Source organism: Myiozetetes cayanensis, unplaced genomic scaffold, assembly GCF_022539395.1.
Source record: "Myiozetetes cayanensis isolate MyiCay16 unplaced genomic scaffold, myiCay2020 scf5-8, whole genome shotgun sequence".
NCBI lineage: Eukaryota > Metazoa > Chordata > Aves > Passeriformes > Tyrannidae > Myiozetetes > Myiozetetes cayanensis.
Window position 1 is genome coordinate 116049726 of NW_026087742.1, and position 22404 is coordinate 116072129.

The 22404-nt window shown below is 62.6% G+C and overlaps 2 protein-coding genes across 3 annotated transcripts in view; one reads left to right on the forward strand and one right to left on the reverse strand.

The window, feature by feature from the left end:
• Nucleotides 1–1235: 1235 nt before the first annotated feature.
• PGAP2 (post-GPI attachment to proteins 2) lies at nt 1236–17416 on the reverse strand. Of its 2 annotated transcripts, none has more exons than XM_050332883.1 (6): nt 17334–17416; nt 15777–15951; nt 14439–14691; nt 11674–11768; nt 3160–3268; nt 1236–2583 (listed from the first exon to the last, which is right to left on the reverse strand). In XM_050332883.1, the coding sequence occupies exons 2-6, from the start codon at nt 15939–15941 to the stop codon at nt 2453–2455; spliced, it is 753 nt and encodes a 250-aa protein (XP_050188840.1). In that variant the 5' UTR covers nt 15942–15951; nt 17334–17416; the 3' UTR covers nt 1236–2452. The 2 variants fall into 2 exon arrangements, with proteins under 2 accessions (XP_050188840.1, XP_050188839.1); XM_050332882.1 differs by having other exon boundaries at nt 11662–11768.
• A 391-nt stretch (nt 17417–17807) lies between these two features.
• The window catches only part of NUP98 (nucleoporin 98 and 96 precursor), a 31368-nt gene continuing 26771 nt past the window's right edge, over nt 17808–22404 (forward strand). Inside the window, exons 1-5 of the mRNA XM_050332768.1 lie at nt 17808–18049; nt 20548–20651; nt 21044–21145; nt 21324–21503; nt 22161–22300. Of these exons, the coding sequence (XP_050188725.1) occupies nt 20579–20651; nt 21044–21145; nt 21324–21503; nt 22161–22300 (495 nt within the window). The 5' untranslated portion in view covers nt 17808–18049; nt 20548–20578. The remainder of the gene's footprint in view (nt 18050–20547; nt 20652–21043; nt 21146–21323; nt 21504–22160; nt 22301–22404) is intronic.

Here is a 22404-nt window from a genome sequence, read left to right on the forward strand (position 1 = left end):
GCCTTTGTTCCCTGCTTCCCGGCCGGAGCCGCGGCTGCCGGGCCGGCGTGGGCGATGGAGCCGCGGGCGGGGGGCTCCTCCACGGCCCTGCCTGGGGCAGCCCCCGGGGCCGGGCAAAGCCCGCTCCCTCCGGCCCCCACCCTGGGAGCCCGCGGCGAGGGGACACAGCCCCAGCCCGGCCCGGGGGGCTGCACAACACCGGGCTGGTGGGTCCCGGTGGACCAAATCCATCGGGGATCCAAAGAAATGTCCCGCTCCCGCCGCGGGGACCCCACAGCCACGTCCTGCTCCCACGGTGGGGTGTCCCCAGAGCCACGTCCTGCTCCCACGGTGGGGTGTCCCCAGAGCCACGTCCTGCTCCCACGGTGGGGTGTCCCCAGAGCCACGTCCTGCTCCCACGGTGGGGTGTCCCCAGAGCCACGTCCTGCTCCCACGGTGGGGTGTCCCCAGGGCCACGTCCTGCTCTCCGAGATGCCACCCCGGGGGGTTCCAGGGGAGAAGCGGCTGCAGGGACGACGCGGGGACCCTGGGATGCCGCGAGCGGGACACAGCCCTGCCCCGGCCCCGGCAGAGGGATGAGCTCATGGCTGGTCCCCTCCCAGCTGCTCCCGGGCCGGCCCCAGCGAGGTCAGGGCCCCACCACGGCCCCCCTGGCCCCGGCAGGAGGAATGGAGCCCCCGGCAGCTTCCCTGCCCCTGCCCAGCCCCGGCCCCGGCAGTGCCGTCCCAGCCCTCCTGGCTGCAGGTCCCGTCCCGGGGCTGAGCCGGCCCTTGGAATGCAGCATCCATGGGATCTGCAGGGTCCGCAGCCAAGCCAGCGGCCCCCGGGGCTGGGTGGGGAACGGGCCGCCAGCTGCGGGGTGGGCTCGGTCCGGCAGTCCCACGCCTCCAGCCCAGATCCTGGCTGGCTCCCAGCCTGGCTGAGCTTTCCCTGGCTTCATCCAGCACCCCGGAGCCATGTCCCACACCCCAGCGATCACATCCTGCATCCAGGATTCCCATTCCAGCTTCGACACCCAGGATCCACATCCCACATCCCAGCCCTGACCCCAGGGATCTACATCCTACACCCCAGCTTCAACACCTGGGATCCACATCCCACATCCCAGTCTCAGTTCCCAGGGTCCATGTCCCGCATCCCACTCCAGTTCCCACCCTGGCTTGGGGTCCTGGGACGGGCTGGGATGCACTGGCCATGCCGCTGGGAGTGGTGTGGATGTGGAGTTTGCCGAGAGCTCACAAAAATACTCAGTGCTTTATTTCCACCCCAAGCCAGGGCGCTGCGGGGGCAGCACATCACACACATGCAGGGACACGGATGGGGCCCATGGATGGGGCCCTTGGGGACACCGATGACGGACACACAGCAGCACCCCGGAGCCAGCCCGGCCCCGGCTCAGCCAGGGCCTGCAGCTCCCACTGCAGGAGGCTCTGCCCAGCCCTGGGAGCACAGGGATGAGCACCGGGACATCCCGGGGGACTCTCGGTGGGGAAGGGCAGGGAGGGTCCTTCCCGGCTGGGTGTGGGGTGGGATGAGCCCTGACAAGAGCAGAGCTCCCCGAAAACACGTCAGCTCCAGGAGCCCCTTCCAGCAGCGCTGCCAGGAGGAGCCTGGGGATGCTGCCAGCCCCCAGCTCCCACCCAGCCGTGCCCACGGTGACCTTGCAGCCAGAGCCCACACAGGGGGGGCACTGCTGGACCCCAGCAGCTCCCAGCTCCAGCCCCACAGCACAGGGGAATCCATGTGGATATCAGAGCAGGGACCTCCAGCGCCAGGCCCCCTGCCCTTCCTCCCCACACTGGGCTGGAACTGGGGCACAGCCCCCTGGGAGCAGCCTGAGCTGCTGGGGGGTTTCTGGGAAAGGCAGGAAGGAGAGTGAGGATGCTCCCACAGCTGTTGTGCCCCTGGTGCTCCTGTCCCGCTCCATGCAGTCCATTCAGGGGCCGGCACCTTCCCGCTCCCTTCCTGGGAACTCAGGCATGGATGGGCTGGGATCCTGCCCCAGTCCAATGGGAGAGCAGTGCCCAGAGCCAGCCCAAAAGGCCACCAGCCCTTTCTGAGTTCTTGTCCCCAGACCCCCAGCCTGGGGGAGGAACCATGAGACCCCCCAGGCCAAGCAGGGCAGGGCTGGCCCCCCGTGCCCCAATGCCAGGAGCAGAATCCTGCTCTTCCTGGAGCACCATCCAAAGAAACAGGCAGCAGGTCCCTGTCCCTGCTCTGTCCTGCCCTCCCACAGCTGGCAGGGAGCCAGAGCAGGGGGGCCCTGGCAAGAGCCCCAGCTCCCCTGTATGAGGGCTGCAGGCACAGCCAGGGACCATGCACAGACACTCGGGGGGCCCAGGATCCCGGGAGGATCCTTGCAGCAGCTCCACAGCAAACACCCTGCCCCAGCAGGAGAGGGAAGGGGCTCTCTGCCTCCCCCAGGAAGAGCAGCCCCCAGCAGCAGGGCTGGCTAGAAGTGCTTGTCCTCCAGCAGCGAGCTCACCACCAGCTCCTTGTTGCCGAAGTCCCAGAAGGCAGTCATGTGGAAGGCCATGTTGGACAGGACAACCAGGTACTCCAGGAAGGCGAAGACGGTGTACACTGCAGGAGGGAACACAGCAGTGAGGGCAACACCAGCTGGGTCTGCCCCCAGAGCTTGGGGGGCTTGGGGCACCTCCCTGGGACAGGAGGGCTCGAGCTGGGGGGCTCGGCCCCCATGGGAGGAGAAGGGCAGACAGACACCAGCCCTCCCAGAGGAGCCCCCCCTAGGCTGGGATTTGGAAAGCGAGGCATCACATTAGGAGGGCACGGACATCAGGAAGCAGTGTGAGGAATTAGGAGCACTAGTGCCACGGCCTTGCTGACATGGTGGTGATCAGGCATAGGTTGGACTTGATGATCTCAGTTGATTCTGTGACTGAATTTTTGGACATGAGGAGGAACTTCTTCACTGAAAGGGTGATTAAACATTGGCAGGGGCTGCCCAGGGAGGTTTGGAGTGCCCAGCCCTGGAGGTGTCCAAGGCAGGCCTGGCCGTGGCACTCAGTGCTCTGGGCTGGGGGACAAGGTGGGGATGGGGCACAGGGGGATCCATGGGCTGGGAGGGCTTTTCCAGCCTCAGTGATCCCATGATCCCCAGTCCCTCTCTGCACACAGGGCCCCTGCCCGTCCCCTCACCTCCAGGCCCGCAGTACCAGTTGTGGTGGAAATACACGCACACGGCGAACGCGAACGTGATGAAGGTGAAGAAGAAGAGCAGCTGCTTCCACTTGTACGACTTGCGCTCCTGGAAGAGACCCAGAGCTGGGTCAGTGCCCTGTCCCTGCCAGGACCCCTCAGCCCTGCTGACGATGGAGATGCCAGAGCAGCCATCCCCATCTCCATCCCCATCCCAGGGAAGCTCTGCCCTGGCCCCACACAGCCCTGGGGGGCTCTCTCTGCCCCCCGGCTCCTTGGGCAGAGCCCCCCAGGTGAGGCCCAGAGCTGCCCCGTGGCCTGGGCAGGGCTGTGCCCTGGGGCACAGGGGGGGATCACAGAACAAGAGGAGCCACAGGGGCCCCAGCAGACGTGGGGGACCCCGTGGGCAGGAGCCCCCAGCAGTGCTGGGGTGCACGAGGGGCTCCTGAGGAGCGGCCAACGGCTCTGCCCGACGGCAGATCCTGAAGCTGCAGGTGGCCCCCGCTCCCCTGGGCACGCAGAATTCAGCGGGTGCTGCACCCCCTCACTCACAACTGCACCAGGGAGGAGGAAACCACATGAAGGGGAGGCAGTTGGGGCGGCAGAGGCGCTGCCTGACCTGCCCTGGCACTGGAGGGGCCTCATCCTGCCCCCCAGCACTGCCTCCAACAAGCAGGGGCAGAGCACGGGGATGCTGCCAGCACTCCACACTCCAGCTTGCTGCTTCTGTGCCAGCAGAGTTCAGCCCTCCACAAAGGGGGCAGCCCAGGGGCCAAGCCTGTCCCCCACAGCACTGTCCCCCATCCCACTGTCCACTACCCCAAAGCCCCTGGGAGCCACGGGCTCCAGCCCCCCTCCCTCTCTTTCCCCCATCACACTGAGGGTCATAGCTAAGGAATCACACAGCCCTGGGGTGTGCAGGGAGCCCTGGAGCACAGGAACCATGGCTGGACCCCATGGAGGAGGTACAGGAGCCCTGGGACAGGGGGGATGCAAGGGGGGCTCAGCCCCACGGGGGAGGTTGGGGATGCCACAGATGGCCAGGGCTGTCATGGGTGGGAGGGGAATTTCCCCCTCGTCTGACGCTTCACGTGAGACAGAAATTCCATTTCGAGGGAGTGCTGAGAGTAAGGAAAATTTAAATTGCCCCATCACACTTTCCATCCCCCAATGGAACGCGTGCCAGGGGCCCAGCCCAGGAGGAAAACCCAGAGAGGAAGGACGAGCCCTTTCCCATGCGGGGACACGCTGGTGACGCCACCTCCACCCCCAGGGGCCTGGCAGGTCCTTCCTGCTCGGACTGAGGAGGGTCCTGTCCCCAGCAGCTCCTGGCACTGTGGGATCAGCTCGGCCGTGAGGGTGTGGGGTGGGCGAGCAGCGGTGCCAGGTGGGGTGAAGCCCCGAGCAGCTGGGCTGATGTCAGGTTTCACACCGGAAACGTGGGTCACAAACAGCCCTGTTTGCACCCCGGTCCCACGGCAGCACAAACGGCTGAGAGCTCCCAGCACAGGCCCTGCACCCCCACAGCACTCCAGGGACCTGGCAGCCCAAAGCCTGGGGGCAACTCAACCTCCCGGGACCATGGAATACTTTGGGATGGAAGGGACCTTAAAGCCCATCCAGTGCCACCCCTGCCATGGGCAGGGACACCTTCCACCAGCCCAGGGTGCTCCAAGCCCTGTCCAACCTGGCCTGGGACACTTCCAGGGATCCAGGGGCAGCCACAGCTTCTCTGGGCAACCTGTGCCAGGGCCTGCCCACCCTCCCAGCCAGCAATTCCTTCCCAATATCCCATCTAACCCTGCTCTCCTTCAGCTTAAGGCCATTCCCCCTAGCCCTGTCACTCCAGTCCATTGTAAATAGTCTCTCTTGTCAGCTCCTTTCAGGTACTGGAAGGTCACAATTAGGTCACCCCGAAGCCTCTCTTCTCCAGGCTGAACAATCCCAGTTCTCTCAGCCTTTCCTCGCAGCAGAGGGACTCCATCCCTCTAATCTTGGTGCCCTCCTGTAGACCACCATCTGGGGACACCCCACGAGGGGACAGAGGTGGGGGATCCCCACAAAGTGGGGCCGTGGGAAGCAGGGACAGCACCTGGTGCTGCCTGAGCAGCGAGCAGGGCAGCGGGTCCAGCCCACAGCAGTGAGCAGCAGGCAGCTCCTCTCCATCCAGCAGCTCCTGGAGCTCCCACCACACTTCCCAAAGGATGGGAAGGCCTGTTCCTACCTCCTCCATCTGCAGCTGGGAGGTGGTAACACCCAGTGAGGGGTGGTCCCCTCACTGTGCTCGGTGCCCTGCCCGTGCTCCTGCAGGCACCTTCCCCGAGGTGCCACATTTCAAGCCAGCGGCTGCTGAGAAGCCTCTGCCCACCCTGGGCATCTGTCTCATCATGTGCCACCTGCCAGCCCCTCCTCCTGCCCCTGGGGATCCTGCTGGTGTGACCCCCGGGGCACTGGGCTGAGCTGGCCTGCCCAGGCATTAGCGATTAACACCTAATTATCCCCGGGATAATCCTCGGCCCAGACTGGCAGAGGGGAAGCACAGAGGGCACCCAGAGGGGCAGGGTCGGGGTGCTGAGATGAGCCCAGCGTGGTCACTCCTGTGGGGACACCTCGGGGTCCTGCAGCAGGAGCAAGGGCAGCAGCCCCCAGGTCAGCACCCTGGAGAGGAGCTGGCAGCTCCAGGCAGCCTCTGACACCTCCACACTCCAGCTGCTCGTGAGGGAAGAGGGGATAAGAAACTCCTGAGGACTGGGTGCTCCAAGCTGAGCTGGCACCAGGCTCTCCCCCCCCCCGTGCCCTGTCTGGGGCTGGTACAGCTGCAGTGCCAACCCCAGCTTTGCAATTTCCTCCTGGCACGACAGACCGGGGCACCCGTGTCCCCTGCCAGCCCCCCTGGTTTCACCAGCCCCAGCTCTCCTTCTGGCCCAGAAAACCACAGGGAAATTCTGTTTAGTGCCCAGCTGGCAGCTGAGGCACATTCCCCAGGGAATAGAGTCAGGAGCAGGAGCCTGGACAGTGAGGGAGAGGGGAGAGCAGCTGCACCCACTCAGCCGGGGGGACAGCCTGGGGTGCTGCCCCCATCCCACGGGAGGCATCAGCCCTGCACACCCAGCTCCAGGGGCTGAGGGGTGGCTGCTGGGAGCCACCATTCTCCAGGGCCTCTAGAGAGGAAGAAGAGGGACCCTGACGAGTTCACCCCCCAGTTCGTGATGGGGACGGGGGTGACAAAGTGACATTAACTCAGAAGGCAGCAGCTCACTCTCCAGGGACCTCCCAAGCACCAGAGGGTTTCTGGGTGCCTGCAGGAAGCCCGAGGCCAAAGTGTGCAGTCACAGAGCTCAGATATTTATAGAGGGCTGGTCTGAGCCCATGTCAGCACTCCCAGCTCGGGGAGCTGGGGTGAGACCACGCGTGGTCACCGAGGTGCCTGCGCTCCCTGCTCGCACGTCCTGCCCCGCACCGTGGGGTTCACACCCAGAGGCAGCGCTGCCCTGCACAGCTGCTCTGCTCGGGGTGTCTCCAGAGCTGCAGCCTGGCCTGGGCTCAGCCTGCGTGCCCTGCAGAGTGCAGTGGCAGGAGGAGCCCGGCCTGCTGCAGGACAGAGCCTGGGGAGGGGGCACAGCAGGGCCCAGCTGCACTGGCCACAGACTGGGCTGGGTTTGGAGGGACCTTAAAGCACATCCAGTGCCACCCCTGCCATGGGCAGGGACGCCTTCCACCAGCACAGGGTGCTCCAAACCCTGTCCATCCTGGCCTGGAACACTTCCAGGGATCCAGGGGCAGCCACAGCTTCTCTGCCCAACCTGTGCCAGGGCCTGCCCATGCTCTCAGCCAACAATTCCTTCCCAAAATCCCATCTAATCCTGCCCTCTGGCACTGGGAAGCCATTCCCCCCACTGTCCTGTCCCTCCATGCCCTTGTCCCAGTCCCTCTCCAGCTCTCCTTTAGGCCCTGCAAGGGGCTCTCAGGTCTCCCTGGATCCTTCTCTTCTCCAGGTGAACCGCCCAGCTCTCCCAGCCTGGCTCCAGAACAGGGGGACTCCAGCCCTCAAAGCATCTCCGTGGCCTCCTCTGCTGGCCCCGTGGCCACCACACACAGCTCAGTGTCTGTGCTGGTGCCACCAGCCCTGGGCGGGGAGGAAACTGTCTGCAAACAAGAAGTGAAACTGCTCTGCTCTGCTGTCCTGCTGGGGCGGCAGGGCGGGGGAAGGAGGGTTTTCAGGGTGATCAGCTGGCCCGGAACAGCAGAGCTGCCAGGCAGGGCGGGCACTGCCACACCAGAGCCAACCCCAAGGACAAGGGGCTGTGATCAGCCACAGCTGGAGGCTCCCAGGCTCCACTCTCCTTCCCCTCAGGAGCTCCCTCCTCTGCTTTGACCCTTCCCCTCGTCCTCTCTCCTGCTTTCTCTTCTCCCCTCCTGCAGAGCTTTATTTTCCTCTCCCTCCCCATTTGCCCCTCGTAACTGGAACCGCTGGTACTTCCCCATCACCGGCGGGTTCCTCCCCCCTTCCTGCCCCGGCAGAGCTGCAGTTGCAACACGAGCCCCGATGGACGACAAGCTTTTGCAAGACAAATTCCTGTCCCTCACAGCCAATTCCTGTCACTCACACACTGAAACTCTGACAGTCCCGGGGAGCTGCACCCTCTCTGACACGGTCAAAAGCAATGCCAGACTCAGGGCTCAGAGGGACACAGACCCCCAGCTCCCTCCTCCAGGCATTTCCAGCCTTCCAGCTCTTCACACGGAGCTTGTCCTGGACACAGTCACAGGTTTGGCCCTGGAGAACCTGAACCCCATGGGGACCCTTCATGGCTTCCTGTGCTGAAGGACGGGACACCACAGGACCGGAGCTGTCCCCTCCCTGTCCCCTCTTGTCCCGCCGGGGCTGGGGGCAGCAAAGGTGAACAGAAAGTCCCCACAAGGGACACAAACAGAGGCAGAATGTGTCCCCAGGGTGCTGTGACCCACAAGGAGGGATCACCTGTGCCCTGGCCTAAAGCAGCCCCATGAATCTCAGCCCGGGGAGCTAAGCTGGCACTGCCCAACCTGTCCCTGCTCCCCCGAGCCCGGCGGTGACACGGCCCTCAGATCAGGGAGGAGGATGTGGCAATGGCACCTCCTGTGGCCCCCCTGCCCCTCCCTGCCGAGTCAAGGCAGCCACGGGTGTCACAGGAGCCGGGCCGAGCCCACTGGGGGCCACCAGCCGTGGGCAGAGGGCTTGGAGCCTGAGGAACCCAGACAGCGAGCAGGACAAGCTCAGGAGACCCCGCTCGGGCTGGAGGATCCACGGGAGTGATTGGCAGCAGGAGCCCAACTCTCAGTCACGGGACAGGACAGATCTGCAGAGTGACACTAAGTGCCCTTGTCCAAGGGTGACGAGCCCTGGACCCGCTTCACCCCCACACATCCAGTGTGGGAGCTGTGTCACCCCACAGCACCTTCCCCTTCCTCCTCCTCGGAGCTCACCCGTCACTCTCACGGCCCAGGCAACAGCTCCATCCCGTGGCCCCATGTGCCCATCATCCCCAGGACACAGCTCCATCCCGTGGCCCCACGTGCCCATCATCCCCAGGACACAGCCCCATCCTGTGGCCCCATGTGCCCATCATCCCCAGGACACAGCTCCATCCTGTGGCCCCATGTGCCCATCATCCCCAGGACACAGCTCCATCCTGTGGCCCCATGTGCCCATCATCCCCAGGACACAGCTCCATCCTGTGGCCCCATGTGCCCATCATCCCCAGGACACAGCTCCATCCCGTGGCCCCATGTGCCCATCATCCCCAGGACACAGCCCCATCCCGTGGCCCCATGTGCCCATCATCCCCAGGACACAGCCCCATCCTGTGGCCCCATGTGCCCATCATCCCCAGGACACAGCCCCATCCTGTGGCCCCATGTGCCCATCATCCCCAGGACACAGCTCCATCCCGTGGCCCCATGTGCCCATCATCCCCAGGACACAGCTCCATCCTGTGGCCCCACGTGCCCATCATCCCCAGGACACAGCTCCATCCTGTGGCCCCATGTGCCCATCATCCCCAGGACACAGCTCCATCCCGTGGCCCCGCGCGGGGCTGGCACAGGGACACCGCTCCCGCTGGCCTCAGCTCAGGGCTGGCCCCGAGGGCTCCTCTCCCCTGGGGAGACACCCAGCTCTGGGGGGACCACACCCCCCCAAAGGGTAGCTCCCCTCCACTAGCAGGGCAGTTCCAGGGCGGGAGGAGGAGGGCGGGTGGTGGCACCGTGCCAGGGGGTGGCACATTGTCATGGTGTCACTGGGTCCCCTGTCCTTCCACCCAGGGACGAGCAGATTCCTCTGCTCCTCAGGTAATGGAATCACAGAATCATCAAGGGTGGAAAATCCCTCTGAGATCGAGTCCAACTGTTCTCCAGCACTGCCAAGGCCACCACTGACCCCTGTCCCCAAGTGCCACATCCACTGGCTGTTGAATCCCCGCAGGGATGTGACTCCACCCCTGCCCTGGGCAGCTGTGCCAGGGCTGCACAGCCCTATCCAGGAAGGAATCTTCCCAATAGCCAATCTGAGCCTCCCCTGGCACAGCCTGGAGGCTGTTCCCTCTCCTCCTGTCCCTGTTCCCTGGGAGCAGAGCCCGACCCCCCCTGGCTCCCCCCTCCTGGCAGGGATTGCAGAGCCAGAAGGTCCCCCCTGAGCCTCCTTTTCTCCAGGCTGAGCCCCCCCAGCTCCCTCAGCCCCTCCTGCTGCTCCAGCCCCTTCCCAGCTCCGGTCCCTTCCCTGCACACGCTCCAGCCCCTCAGTGTCTCCCTTGCAGCCAGCCCACAGCTGAGCCCAGGATTCAGGGTATCCCACCCGTGCCCAGGGCAGGGGAGATGATTCAGCTCAGGCAGGGGCAGGGCAGTGCTGGGGAGGAGATCCAGGGTCTTGGAGGTCTCTCCAAAAAACAAAGACAGGCCAAACAAGAGTGACATAAATAAAGGAAGCCATGGGAAGGCTGCCAAGGAATGACTGTGAGCTCCTGATATTCCCACATCACTTCCCCAGTGAGCAAGGGGAACCCCAGCACCTCCAACAGTTCCTTTCCTCGGAAACCTCACAGCCAAACAACTGCTGGAAGCTTCTTTTCCAGGTCTCTGGAGTGAGGCAGCCCAGGGACAGGCTCAGTGAATTGGCGGAAGGGGAGGATAAACAGCAGGGATGGAGCGGGAGCTCCGGGACTGCCAGAGCAGAGCCCTCCCAGGGCTCATCCTGCCGGGACAGGGGAGGCTGAGCAGACCCCGGGCACAGCACCCCCTGCATCCCACACACAGTGGCTTTGGAGAGGCTTGCTCCAGCCCTGGAATGTGGGCACACAGCTCCCAGGGGTTCTGCTCTGCAGAGGGTCGCATTCCCAGGGAACACAGCCCCGGGGACCCTGTTCTAACTGGGGACCGTGAGGGCTGCACTGGGATATGCTGGAGAGATGCATCCTGAGGGGAAAGGACAGGGGGATCCAGGAAGCTGCAGGAGAAGCCAAGGGTGCAGGAGCCACGTGGGCACAGAAGTAGCTCCCACACAGCTTCAAACCTGCATGTCCTGCCCTGCTCACAGTCTGGGACAAACCTGCATGTCCTGCCCTGCTCACAGCCCAGCACAAACCTGGAAGTGTTGCCCACAGCTGTGCCAGTGCCCACAGTTCAGGACACGTCACACACCAGCACAGCACGGAAGCTGCATCCAGGCCTCGGATCCAGGAGCCCCTGGCTGGATTCTCCACCAAACCCACTGCCCACCCAGCCCATCCTGCACTGCCCAGTCCCCTCCCCAAGGACAGGAGCCAGAGCCAGCCTGCTCCACACAGCCATTCCAGGAGGAAAGGGAAAACAGCTCCTGCTGCCTGCTGCTCCCAGCTTGCAGGGCCAGAAATTCCCAGCACAGGGGAGGCAATGTCAGCTTGGAAACAGACACGGAGAAGGGATCAGCAATGCTGACCCACTGGGATGCTAATGGTGGTTTCCATATCAGCTTTAAAGGAAAACTTAGATAGTGGGGAGAAATTCCTGGCTGTGAGGGTGGGCAGGCCCTGGCACAGGTTGCCCAGAGAAGCTGTGGCTGCCCCTGGATCCCTGGAAGTGTCCAAGGCCAGGTTGGATGGGGCTTGGAGCAACCTGGACTAATGGAAGTTGTCCTTGCCCATGGCAGGGGGTGGCACTGGATGAACTTTGAGGTCCCTCCCAATCTAAACCACTCTGGGATTCTGTGATTCTCTGATAAAACCACAAAATAGGAAATGAGAAGATTCCTCCCCACTCTGCTTTGGTAAACCCTGGATTTTGGTGACTGTTTCCCAGCTTCACCTGCTGCTGTTGGCTCCTTTAGCACCAGCTTAAGGTCGTTTCACAAGCAAGGGCAGCCAAAGCCCCTCCCAGCCAGCCCAGAGCCCCCTCCCAGCTCCCAGAACTGCACCAGAGCCCCCTCCCAGCACAGCACCAGAGCCCACTGCCAGCTCCCAGCAGAGAGAAAAGAAAGGAAAGTGTCTGTACCTCGGGACTTACTGTGTGTTTCTTAGTCATTCTCCAGAGGATGCAGGTGAGCAGCATGTGGCCCAGGGCCGACGAGATGAACACAATGAAGGCATTTTCATGGATTGCTGGATCGACAAGACAACAGTTTTCCTGTTCAATCCGAGCCAGGAGCACAGGGGGGCACGGGCAGGATTTGGGAGGGTGAAGGACTGCTCTGGGCAGGAGGTGGCCCTGCTGGGAGCCCCAGTGCCGAGGTGATGCCGAGCCCCTGGAGGGGTCTGTGCAGGGGACAGGCCCAGCACAGCTCCATAACCTGCCTGTGGTGCCTCAGGGCCCCCTGGAAGGGGATACAGCTTGCTGGAACACTCATCCCAAAGGGCCAGGAGGGTGTTCATGTGCTGTAACCTCAGGGGCCCTCAGGAGCAGCTCAGCATCACCACTTGTCGTAGGGATGGGGAAACCGAGGGACAGAGGGCAGGGGGTACAGAGTGGGCCAGTCCAAAATCCAGGAAAGTCCATCCTCTGGCCTCCTGCATTACCCACCTGCCAATTAACACCACCAGCAGCCTCATCCCCAGCACTGGGGATGACTCCTGCATCCCAGCTACAGGATCAGGCTGGAAATGCAGCTGGAGCAGCTCCTGAGGCCCCAAAGCACCTGCAGCCCCTGCACCCTCAGGTGAGAGATTTTCACAAAGTGCTGCTGTGTGAAAGTTTCCCAGCCCCTTCTCCAGGAACTGCACCTCAGGCTGAGTTCCTGACCAGCAGGACACCAGGAATGACTGTCCCTGTTTCCCTCCCTGATCCCAGGGGAAGGGAAGCACACGAGGTGTGAGAGGTGAGATCTGAGCCACGTCCCACAGGGAGGATTAACCTGAGCCCCTTTTCATCCCAGCAGGCAGCTCAGGTCTGGAACTTTCCCCGGAAACCTGGGATTAGTCTGAGCTGAGGATCTGAGAAACTGGGTCAGGCTCAGCTCCCAGAGTGGCTGTCTAGAGACACCTTGGCCTTCCCCTACCAGAGCTCTGCACGAGGTGGATGTGGCTGTCCCAGGGATGAGGGGCTTATCCAAACCCCAAAGGAGCACCTGCATTTCTAGGAGCAGGTTCCCAGCCCAGACAGGTGAGAGAAGCCCCAGGGGCAGGTCAGGCTGCAGACCCTGCCATGGGGGACACTGCAGGAAGGGTGGGAATGGGATAACTCATTGTGGGGAACAGGGAGTGCAAGCAGATGAGGAAGGTGAGCTGGACAGGAACATCCCAAAACCAGAGACCTCCATCAGCTGGAGGTTCACATCCAGCACCCTAGTCACCAGGGATCCACCAGGGATCTCCATCCTCACCCCAAGGGCTGGGGGAGGTCCTGGGACTCTGTTCATGACACCACAGCCCTGAATCCCAGGCTGGTTTGGGCTTGGAGGGACCGTAGAGATCATCCAGTGCCACCCCTGCCATGGGCAGGGACAGGGACACTTTCCACCAGCCCAGGGTGCTCCAAGCCCCATCCAACCTGGCCTGGGACACTTCCAGGGATCCAGGGGCAGCCACAGCTTCTCTGGGCAACCTGTGCCAGGGCCTGCCCACCCTCCCAGCCAGCAATTCCTTCCCAATATCCCACCTATCCCTGCCCTCTGGCAGTGGGAAGCCATTCCCCTTGCCCTGTCCCTCCATCCCTTGTCCAAAGCCCTTCTCCAGCCCCTCCCACAGCTGGACACAACATCCATCCTCACCATCCAGCTGTGCAGGGACAGCCCACAGGACTTTCCTGCTGACACATCCTAGCACAGGATTTGTTCCCACTGCAACAGCACCACCTTGCTGGCTCCTGGATTTCAGTGCTCTCCAGTCAGTCCCTGGTGCCTCCCCCAGACCCTGGGATGAAACAGCAGCTGGATATCTTCCCTTTGGATGAGACCATGTGTGAGGAGAGCATTTCCCACCCATCATGACCAGGTTTGGCACATTGATTTAACCTGAAAAACTCTGTTTTCAGGAAATCTTAGAGGGATGGAGCACCCCTGCTCTGGGACAGACTGGGAGAGCTGGGGGGCTTCACTTGGAGATGAGAAGGCTCCAGGGAGACCTGAGAGCCCCTTCCAGGGCCTAAAGGGGCTCCAGGAGAGCTGGAGAGGGACTGGACAAAAGATGGAGGGACAGGACAAGGGGGAATGGCTTCAAACTGCCAGAGGGCAGGGATAGATGGGAGATTGGGAAGGAATCATTCCCTGGGAGGGTGGGCAGGCCCTGGCACAGGTTGCCCAGAGAAGCTGTAGCTGCCCCTGAATCCCTGGAAGTGTCCAAGGCCAGGTTGGATGGGTCTTGGTGGGAGGGGCTGGTGGAAGGTGTTCCTGTCCGTGGAGTAAGATGGGCTTTAAGGTCCTCCCAAGCCAGACCTGTCTGGGATTCTGTGATTCTATGAAATTTTACCCAGAAGTTCTGTGGGAGGGTCTTGCCAGGCTGCCAGAGCAGAGCCAGCTGTGATCCCAATCCCATCCCAGTGCAGATGGAGGGGAAGCAGGACGAGCTGCTAACCCAGCTCTGCTCACCTGCCCTCAGCCCCTGCAGCAGGGCCTTGGCACACGGGTGGCCCTGAAGTGCCCAGGTCTGATCCCAAACCAGAGCTGAGTTTCAGCCGTCAGCAGCCAAGAGCTCTGGGCAGCGCAGGGCCACCGGCACGTTCTGAACATCGCCTTCCCCTGCAAACACTGACAGGGTTTTGGAGGGTCTGGGCTGGCTCCTGCCCCCCAGGCCGCTGTCCCGAGGCAGAGCAGCCCCCGGGGCGGGTGTTCCACGTACCATAGTTCTCGGAGGAGGACACGTAGGTGAGGACGAGCAGGGCGACGTTCTCCAGCAGGTTGAGCAGCAGGGTGCAGTGGCACAGGCGCAGGTAGCGGGGGTGGGAGCAGTGGCAGCTCTGGTAGTGGTTCCAGTAGGCCACGGCCACGAGGAAGCGGGGGGCCGAGTGCAGCCCGATGCACAGGCGCCACACGTAGCGCTGCGGGGTCTCGCCCCCGATGGCCGCGCTGATGGACGGCAGGTAGTTGGGCACCTGCACGGAGACAGCGGCTCGTGGGGCGCACGGGGAGGGGGCACGCGCTCTTAGGGGAGCTGAAACTGCCTCTCTTAAACCCTAAGTGAGTTTATTCCTATTTCCAAAGCCAGGGAACGTCACCCCCAGGGCCAGGCGGCCCCAGCCCTGCTGGGACAGTCCCGAGTGCTGGGGGGCCTCTCAGGGGGTCTCAGCTTTACACTTTTGATCTTTCAGAGAAGCCCAGAAAGTTCGGGTTGGGAGGGACCTTAAAGCCCATCCAGTGCCACACCTGCCATGGGCAGGGACACCTTCCACCAGCCCAGGGTGCTCCAAGCCCCGTCCAGCCTGGCCTTGGACACTTCCAGGGATCCAGGGGCAGCCACAGCTTCTCTAGCCAACCTGTGCCAGGGCCTCCCCACCCTCACAGGGAAGAATTCCTTCCCAATATGTCATCTAACCCTGCCCTCTCTCCATGGGAAGCCACTCCCCCTTGTCCTATTGCAACAGGCCCTGCTGAAGTTCTCCTGCTGGAGTGAGGTGACTCCTGCCCTCTGTTCCCAGCTCAGACCCAGCTGCTCGTCCAGCAGCTTGAAAGCTCTGGGGAGGAACCCAACCTCATCCCATTTGGAGCTCCACACCATCCCTCCTGAGGGACGTGCCTGTGACTCCTCTGAACTCCAGCACACCTGGGGGGCAGCAGTTCTGGACCAGTCCTTCCACAGGACAGTGTTTTCCCTGCAGCTCCCCCATCGCTTTCCCTCAGCACAGTCACCCCAACATGCCCGGCACAGACACCAGTGTGACCAGTCTGTGCTTCCCTTGGTCCCATTACAAAGGCAAACCCAGTCCCGAGGCATCACAAGGACAGTGGAACAAAGTGGCTTGCTCTGGGTTCTGCAGCACTGCTGGTGGGAAAGCCCAGGGGGAGGAAAGGAGCCCAGGAGGGGAGGCAGAGATGGGGGAGCCCAGGAGCAGAGAGGGGGAGAGCCTCCCAGGAGGAGGGAAGGAGAGGGAGGAGCCCCAGAGCACACAGGAGCTCTGCCCCCCCTCTGGGTGCCCCAGCCCCAGAGGAATCCATGTTTTCCCAGCTGGGAATCTCTCACCCCGCAGTGGGTCGCAGTCGTCTCACGGAAATGGAAGAGCAGGGACCAGATCACACAGAAGAGGAACCCGAAGAGGGGGCAGAACACGGTGCCCAGGGCCAGCGTGGTGAAACGCAGCCGGAACAGGATCCCGTCCCGGTCCAGCGGCAGCGGCACCTGCAGCATCTTGGGGAACCTGGGAACAAACAAACAAACATCTGACAAGGATTCCCCCTCCTCCTGCTCTGCTCCGGGGCACAGCGTGGGTGGGCATTGGCCTCCATGGCCTGGGAGGGCTTTTCCAGCCTCAGTGACTCTGGGATTCTGCCCAGTCCCACACAGCCCAGGGCAGGGATGGACACAGGGATGAGCTCCTCACACCCTGTGTGATCCACACAGGGCAGGGATGGACACAGGGATGAGCTCCTCATCCCCTGTGTGACCCACACAGACAGGGCAGGGCTGGACACAGGGATCACCCCACACAAACAGGGCAGGGATGGACATACAGATGAGCTCCTCATCCCCTGTGTGACCCCCACAAACAGGGCAGGGATGGACACAGGGATCACCCCCTGTGTGACCCTCACAAACAGGGCAGGGATGGACACACAGATCACCCCACACAAACAGGGCAGGGATGGACACAGGGATCACCCCACACAAACAGGGCAGGGATGGACACAGGGATGAGCTCCTCATCCCCTGTGTGACCCACACAAACAGGGCAGGGATGGACACACGGATGAGCTCCTCATCCCCTGTGTGACCCACACAGACAGGGCAGGGATGGACACAGGGATCACCCCACACAAACAGGGCAGGGCTGGACACACGGATGAGCTCCTCACCCCCTGTGTGACCCACAGATGGGCATCCAATGAAAATCCCACTGTAGGGACACCGGGAACCCCAAGACTGACAGGTCAGAGGGAGCAGGGGCAGAGGGACCTGCAGGCAGCGGGACGTCCCTGCATCCCTCCAGACTGATCTGGCAGGAGGACACGTGAGCCCTTTCCCCGCGGGATCCATCCAGACCGTTCCCTGGCTCGGGGCACGGCCGCACAGCTGACGTTGTGAGGCCGCTGTGGGGCTGCAGCTCCCCCAGCACATCCCAAACACCCCCCGAGCCCACCTCGCCCACACTGCTCCCGGCTGCACGGCCCCAAGGCTGCCAGAGCTCCAGGAGCGTTTGGGCAACGCTCTGAGGGACAGGGAGTGTTGGGGTGTCCTGAGGGATCGTTTGCAGGAGGGAGGCGAAGAGAAGCCCTAAAGGGGCTGCAGGTGGAGGGGGTCCCACCTGGGAGGGGAACCTGGGCTGGCCGGGGCCCCGGCCAGCCCAGGTTCCCCTCCCAGGTGGGACCCCCCAAACCTGACCCTCGGGCACCCCACATTTCTCAGAGACCCCAAACCCCCCCCCCCAGGGCTGCGCATTGAGCGACCCCACCCGAGGCGCCCCCCTCAGACCCCTCAGGTCACCCTCCTGCCCTCACCCCCAGCGTCCCACACGGATGGACCCCGGGTACCCCACAGACACCCGGGAGCCCCACCCGCACCCCAGGGCCGCCCCCTCCTCACCGCTCAGCCCCCGCCGCGCTGCTCCATGCCCCGGCCCGGCAGCCCCACCACGCCTCCTGCCGCCGTTCCTGCTCTTCCCTTTGCCCTCCCACCGTTCTTCCTCCTCCGTTCTTCCTCCCTTCCTCCTCTCCCTCCTCCCTGCCCGCCCCGCTCAGCCCCCATCAATCACTGCCGCGGCCCCTTTAAGGCCTCTCGGCCCCGCCCCCTCGCGTCGCGGCATGCGATTGGCTCTCGCGGCGCCGGCCCCGCCCCCTCGCCGAACGCCCCGGATGTCGGGGCGGTACCGCCACACGGGCCCTTCTGGACCCTTCCGCGGGCGCGGGCCACGCCCCCCGCCCGGCCCGGCCCGCCCAATCAGCGCCCCGAGCGCCGGGAGGCGGCCAATGGGAGGCGCGGGGGGGGCGGGGCCGGCGGCGCGCGGGGGTGGCCGGGAGTGCGCGCGCGGGCTGTGACGCAGCTGCGGCCCCGGGAGGAGGCGGCGGCACCGCGGGCCGGACCCGGCCCCGACCGGCCCTGCTCGGCCCCCACCGCCCCCGCGGGGCCCGCACGGCCCCCACCGACCACACACGGCACCGCGGGCCCCGCGCGGCCCGGACCGACCGCCACCGACCGGCCCCGCACGGCCTCACCGGCACCGCGGGCCCCGACCGGCCTGACCGGCACCACACGGCCCCCACCGGCCCCGCCGCGCCTCCCACACCGCGCACACAGCCGCCGTGAGTCGCCGCACCCCCGCCAACTGCCCCGCGCCGCCTCTTGCGCCGGGACAGCGGCCGGGCCCCGGCGGGGAGGGGAGGGAGGGAGGCGGTGCGAGCAGGGCAGGGGCCGTGAGGGGACCGGGACCTCTGGAGGGGCACCCGCTGCGCCGCCCCGGCGGTCTCCAGGGAGCCGCCCCCCGCCCGCTCTCGGCGGCTTTCGCGGGCTCTTCGCGAGTCCCCGGTGTTCTCCGGGGTACGGGAGACGGCCCGGGGTGTCCCCGGGGTCGGGGGTCACGGCAGGTCCCCCTCTGCCCCCGGGATTTCTTCACAGCCGCGGTGGTTGTTTGTGAGGTAAAGCCGCGCCGAATAGTTGCGGTGCGGAGTTGAGTTAGTGACGGTGGTTTAGAGCCGTGCTCTCGAGCTGTGGGCTGGGGCCCCGGCGGGGACCGGGGTTCCACCGCGCGGGGCTCTCCGCAGGGCCGATGTGGCTGCTGTTAAACCCTGATCGGAGCCCCTCGGGTGGGGGTCCCCCTCGGCCGGGGGTGCAGCGTGAGGGGGTAACGTTCTGTAAACCCTGGCTCTTGTTAACTCTGCCCCAGCTCTTCAGTTTGCACAGTCTCGGGATCCCTGGGGCTGGAAAAGCCCTCCCAGCCCACGGGTCCCCCTGTACCCCATCCCACCCTGTCCCCCAGCCCAGAGCACTGAGTGCCACGGCCAGGCCTGCCTTGGGCACCTCCAGGGCTGGGCACTCCACCAGGGAGTGCTCCCAGGGAACAGGGACAGGAGGAGAGGGAACGGCCTCCAGCTGTGCCAGGGGAGGCTCAGGTTGGCCAGGAGGAGGAATTTGTTGCTGGCAAGGGTGGTCAGGCCTTGGCAGGGGCTGCCCAGGGAGGTTTGGAGTGCCCAGCCCTGGAGGTGTCCAAGGCAGGCCTGGCCGTGGCACTCAGTGCTCTGGGCTGGGGGACAAGGTGGGGATGGGGCACAGGGGGATCCGTGGGCTGGGAGGGCTTTTCCAGCCCCAGTGATCCCACGGGAGAGGGTGAGGAAGGCTCAGGTGTGGGTGCAGTGTCACTCTGGGGCTGCAGTGCTTTCCCAGGAGCACCTCTTGGCTTGGGGGGCTCTGTGGGTTTGTCAGAGCAGCTTTGTCAGGCTTTTACTGAAATTCCTCCTCCCCAGCCTGAGGGAGTCTGTGAGAACTGTGGGAATGGGGACACTCTTAACACCCCAAACGGTGTAGGGGGCTGCTGGGAGCAGTTGGAGTTTACAGAAATCATCCCTCAGTTACTGTGTGTGGAGCAGTCACAGACAGAGCAGGAGGGCACTCCCAGGGATGGTCCTGGCCCTGCCCAGGACACTGCAGCCATTCCCCGGGGAAGGGTGGGATGCTGCTTTGGTCTCTGGTTGTTCTGGGATGGGGGGAGGCTGCAGCTGCTCCCACTCTGCGTTTGGCTGTTCCCAGAAGGTGCTGTTGGTTTTGGGGAAACAAGCCCTTGTAATTCCCAGGCCGAGCAGATGGATTTAGTGCTTTCCCTGCAGGAGGCTGTGCTAGGCACAGCCTGTGTTGTTCCTGAGCTGGGGCTGGGGAGCTGCCAAACCTGGGCACAGGGAAAGGGGCACACTTGGCTTTGGCTGCAGTTGTTGGTGTTGGGGCAGTGCTGCCTTGAGAGGGGCTTTGGGAATATTCCTGGGATGGGCTGTGTGGGAATCGCTGAGCTTCCTAGCTCTGCACCCCTGGGTGCCAGGGGTTAACTGGGCTTTGAGGGGAATACTGACATTTTTCTTTGGCAGATACTGGAATTTTTTTGATGGATGTGGGAATTGGCATTGCTTTGCCCCATACTGGCATTTTTTTGGGAATGCTGTCATTCTCAGAGGTAGAGCTGCAGGCATTGGCCCCACTGTGGGAAAACACGGCACAATCCTTGTCAGGATTGTGCTGGATTTGTTGACAAACTCCCAGGGAGTGGGAGCAGAGCTTGTTCTTGTTTGTGATCAGGGAAGAGGTGTGAGAGGGGCAGCCCAGGGATGTGCTGTCACTGAGCTGGGGGGCTGCAGAGGGAACTGGGCCCTGCGGGAATGGAGCAGAACTCCTGGGAACAGCAACCTGTGGGAAGTGCGGGAGTGGGGAGCAGAGGGAAGGTGCATTCCTGTCATCCTCCTGCGCTGCATTCGCACTTGTCATGTTTGAAGCAGCTGCCAAATAGGGTTGAACAGGAAAATCAGTCCTGGAAAACCCTGGGAATGTTGTGGGAGCACAGTGTGGAAACCAGAGCTGTGATTAGGGGTGACACCTCAGTGTTAGTGACACCTCCTTACCTGTGCTGTCACTGGAACATTGGTGTCCTTGTCCCCCTGGGGTTCTGGCAGGGTTTGGAATTGCTCAGTGTGCCCTAAACATGTTGCCATGGGTTCCATGGCTGAAGGATTCCAGTGGGATTGCTGCCCTCAGTCGTGAGTGGGATGAAAAAGGAGTTTGCAGGATAAACTTTCAGTAAAACCTGAATTCTTCTTTTCAGGTCTTGGGAGAAGACCTGATCCATCCTGAAAATGTTCAACAAATCCTTTGGAGCTCCATTCGGAGGCAGCACCGGCTTTGGGACAACTTCAACTTTTGGGCAGAGTAAGCAAAACATCTCAGCTGCATTGAAGGTGCTCTTTAGTGGGGTGATTTTCCCTGGAGTGCAGCTCAGAGGGTCCCACGGAGGGGCTGATCCCTTCTGGGGTGGGACTGCCGAGCTGTTGGGCTCTCCAGCTCAGTAGGGTGAGGTTCAGGAGCCCAGGCTTTTATTCTGGGGAGACACCAGGATTCCATGGCTGCTGTGGAGACTTCCTTTCCTAGAAAGAGGGAGAACTTGAGTGGAGGTTGTCATGCTGGGGTGTATTGGGATTGAAGCCATCAGGACTGGGTTTGCTGGGAAGGCTTGGAAGGCAGTGTGTCCTGAGGGGTGTTTTGAGGAGCCCCCCGAGGTGCCAGGGCAGGTGAGGGCAGGGCTCACCTGGCTCTGCTTCCAGATGCAGGCTTTGGTACGACCAGTGGAGGGGCCTTCGGGACGTCGGCCTTCGGCTCCAACAACAACACGGGAGGCCTTTTTGGGAGCACCCAGACAAAGCCAGGTACTGCTGGGCATGGGGGGCAGGGGACAGGGCCTGGAGGGGGCAAGGGCAAGAAACCCAAACCCAGGAGCCAACAACGAAACGTAATCCAACACCCTCCTGCCCCAAAACGCAAAACCCCATCAGAACCCCTAAGCAGAGGAGGAAGGGGATGATTTACAGTGTTTCCTGCCTTCAGGAGGCTTGTTCGGGTCGACGACGTTCAGCCAACCAGCCACGTCCTCCACCAGCACCGGCTTCGGCTTCGGGACATCCACGGGGACATCCAACAGCCTCTTTGGAACCACCAGCACTGGTGGAGGCCTCTTCTCATCCCAGAACAATGCCTTTGCTCAGAACAAACCAGCTGGCTTTGGGAGTGAGTGACACTGCTCCTGTCCCGTTTGGGTGTTCCTGTGGGGCTGGGACGAGGGGCAGGGTGGGGGTGTGGGGGTTTTCTCCTGAGGGATACAGAGACATCCTGGTGTCCCTGGCAGCTGAGCCTGACATGCTCCTGCATCTGGAGCTGTGATTCCAGCTGTAAATTTTAAAATAAGCTGCAAAAGGTGTTTGGCTGGAATTTTCTATTCTGAAACATTTCTTGGTGCTGTTTGATTTTGGGGTTTTATCCCTGCTGTGGCAGAGCAGTTACAGCATGAAATGCCTTTAAACTTTGCTGTAATTCCACAAAGCAGAAGCTGCTGCTTGTAGCCCCTTCTGAGAAGAGAAATGGAACTTCAGTGATTCCCCTTATTGTGAAATGATTGTGTAATTTTCTTCCTGCTTGTCAGGAGTAGAAGGAGACTGGTTGCTTTGGTTTTTGTGGTCTTTCCTAGGGTGCTAAGTTAGGGCCACTTCTGCAGCAGAAAACTGCATTAGCAGCACAATCAGTTTCCAGCTCTGCTGTCACATTGTTTTTTCCATTTTCAAAGTATTTTATATTTATATTTATAATTCGAGTAAATTATTGGGTTTAAGTTTTAAGCTTCAGGTTTGTTTTAATTGAGATGTTCTAATTTGTTTGTGTTTCCCTCAGACTTTGGTACGAGTACCAGCAGCGGGGGGCTCTTTGGGACCACCAACACCACATCCAACCCTTTTGGGAGCACATCTGGCTCCCTGTTTGGACCCACCAGCTTCACTGCTGCTCCCACTGGCACGACTATTAAATTCAATGTAAGTTCTGGTTTTTCTTCTCCGTCCAGCCTGTTCCCTGTGGGGAGCATTACATCCTGCAGTTACTGATGGGATGTCTTGGTCACCCCAGTGAAAAAGCAAGG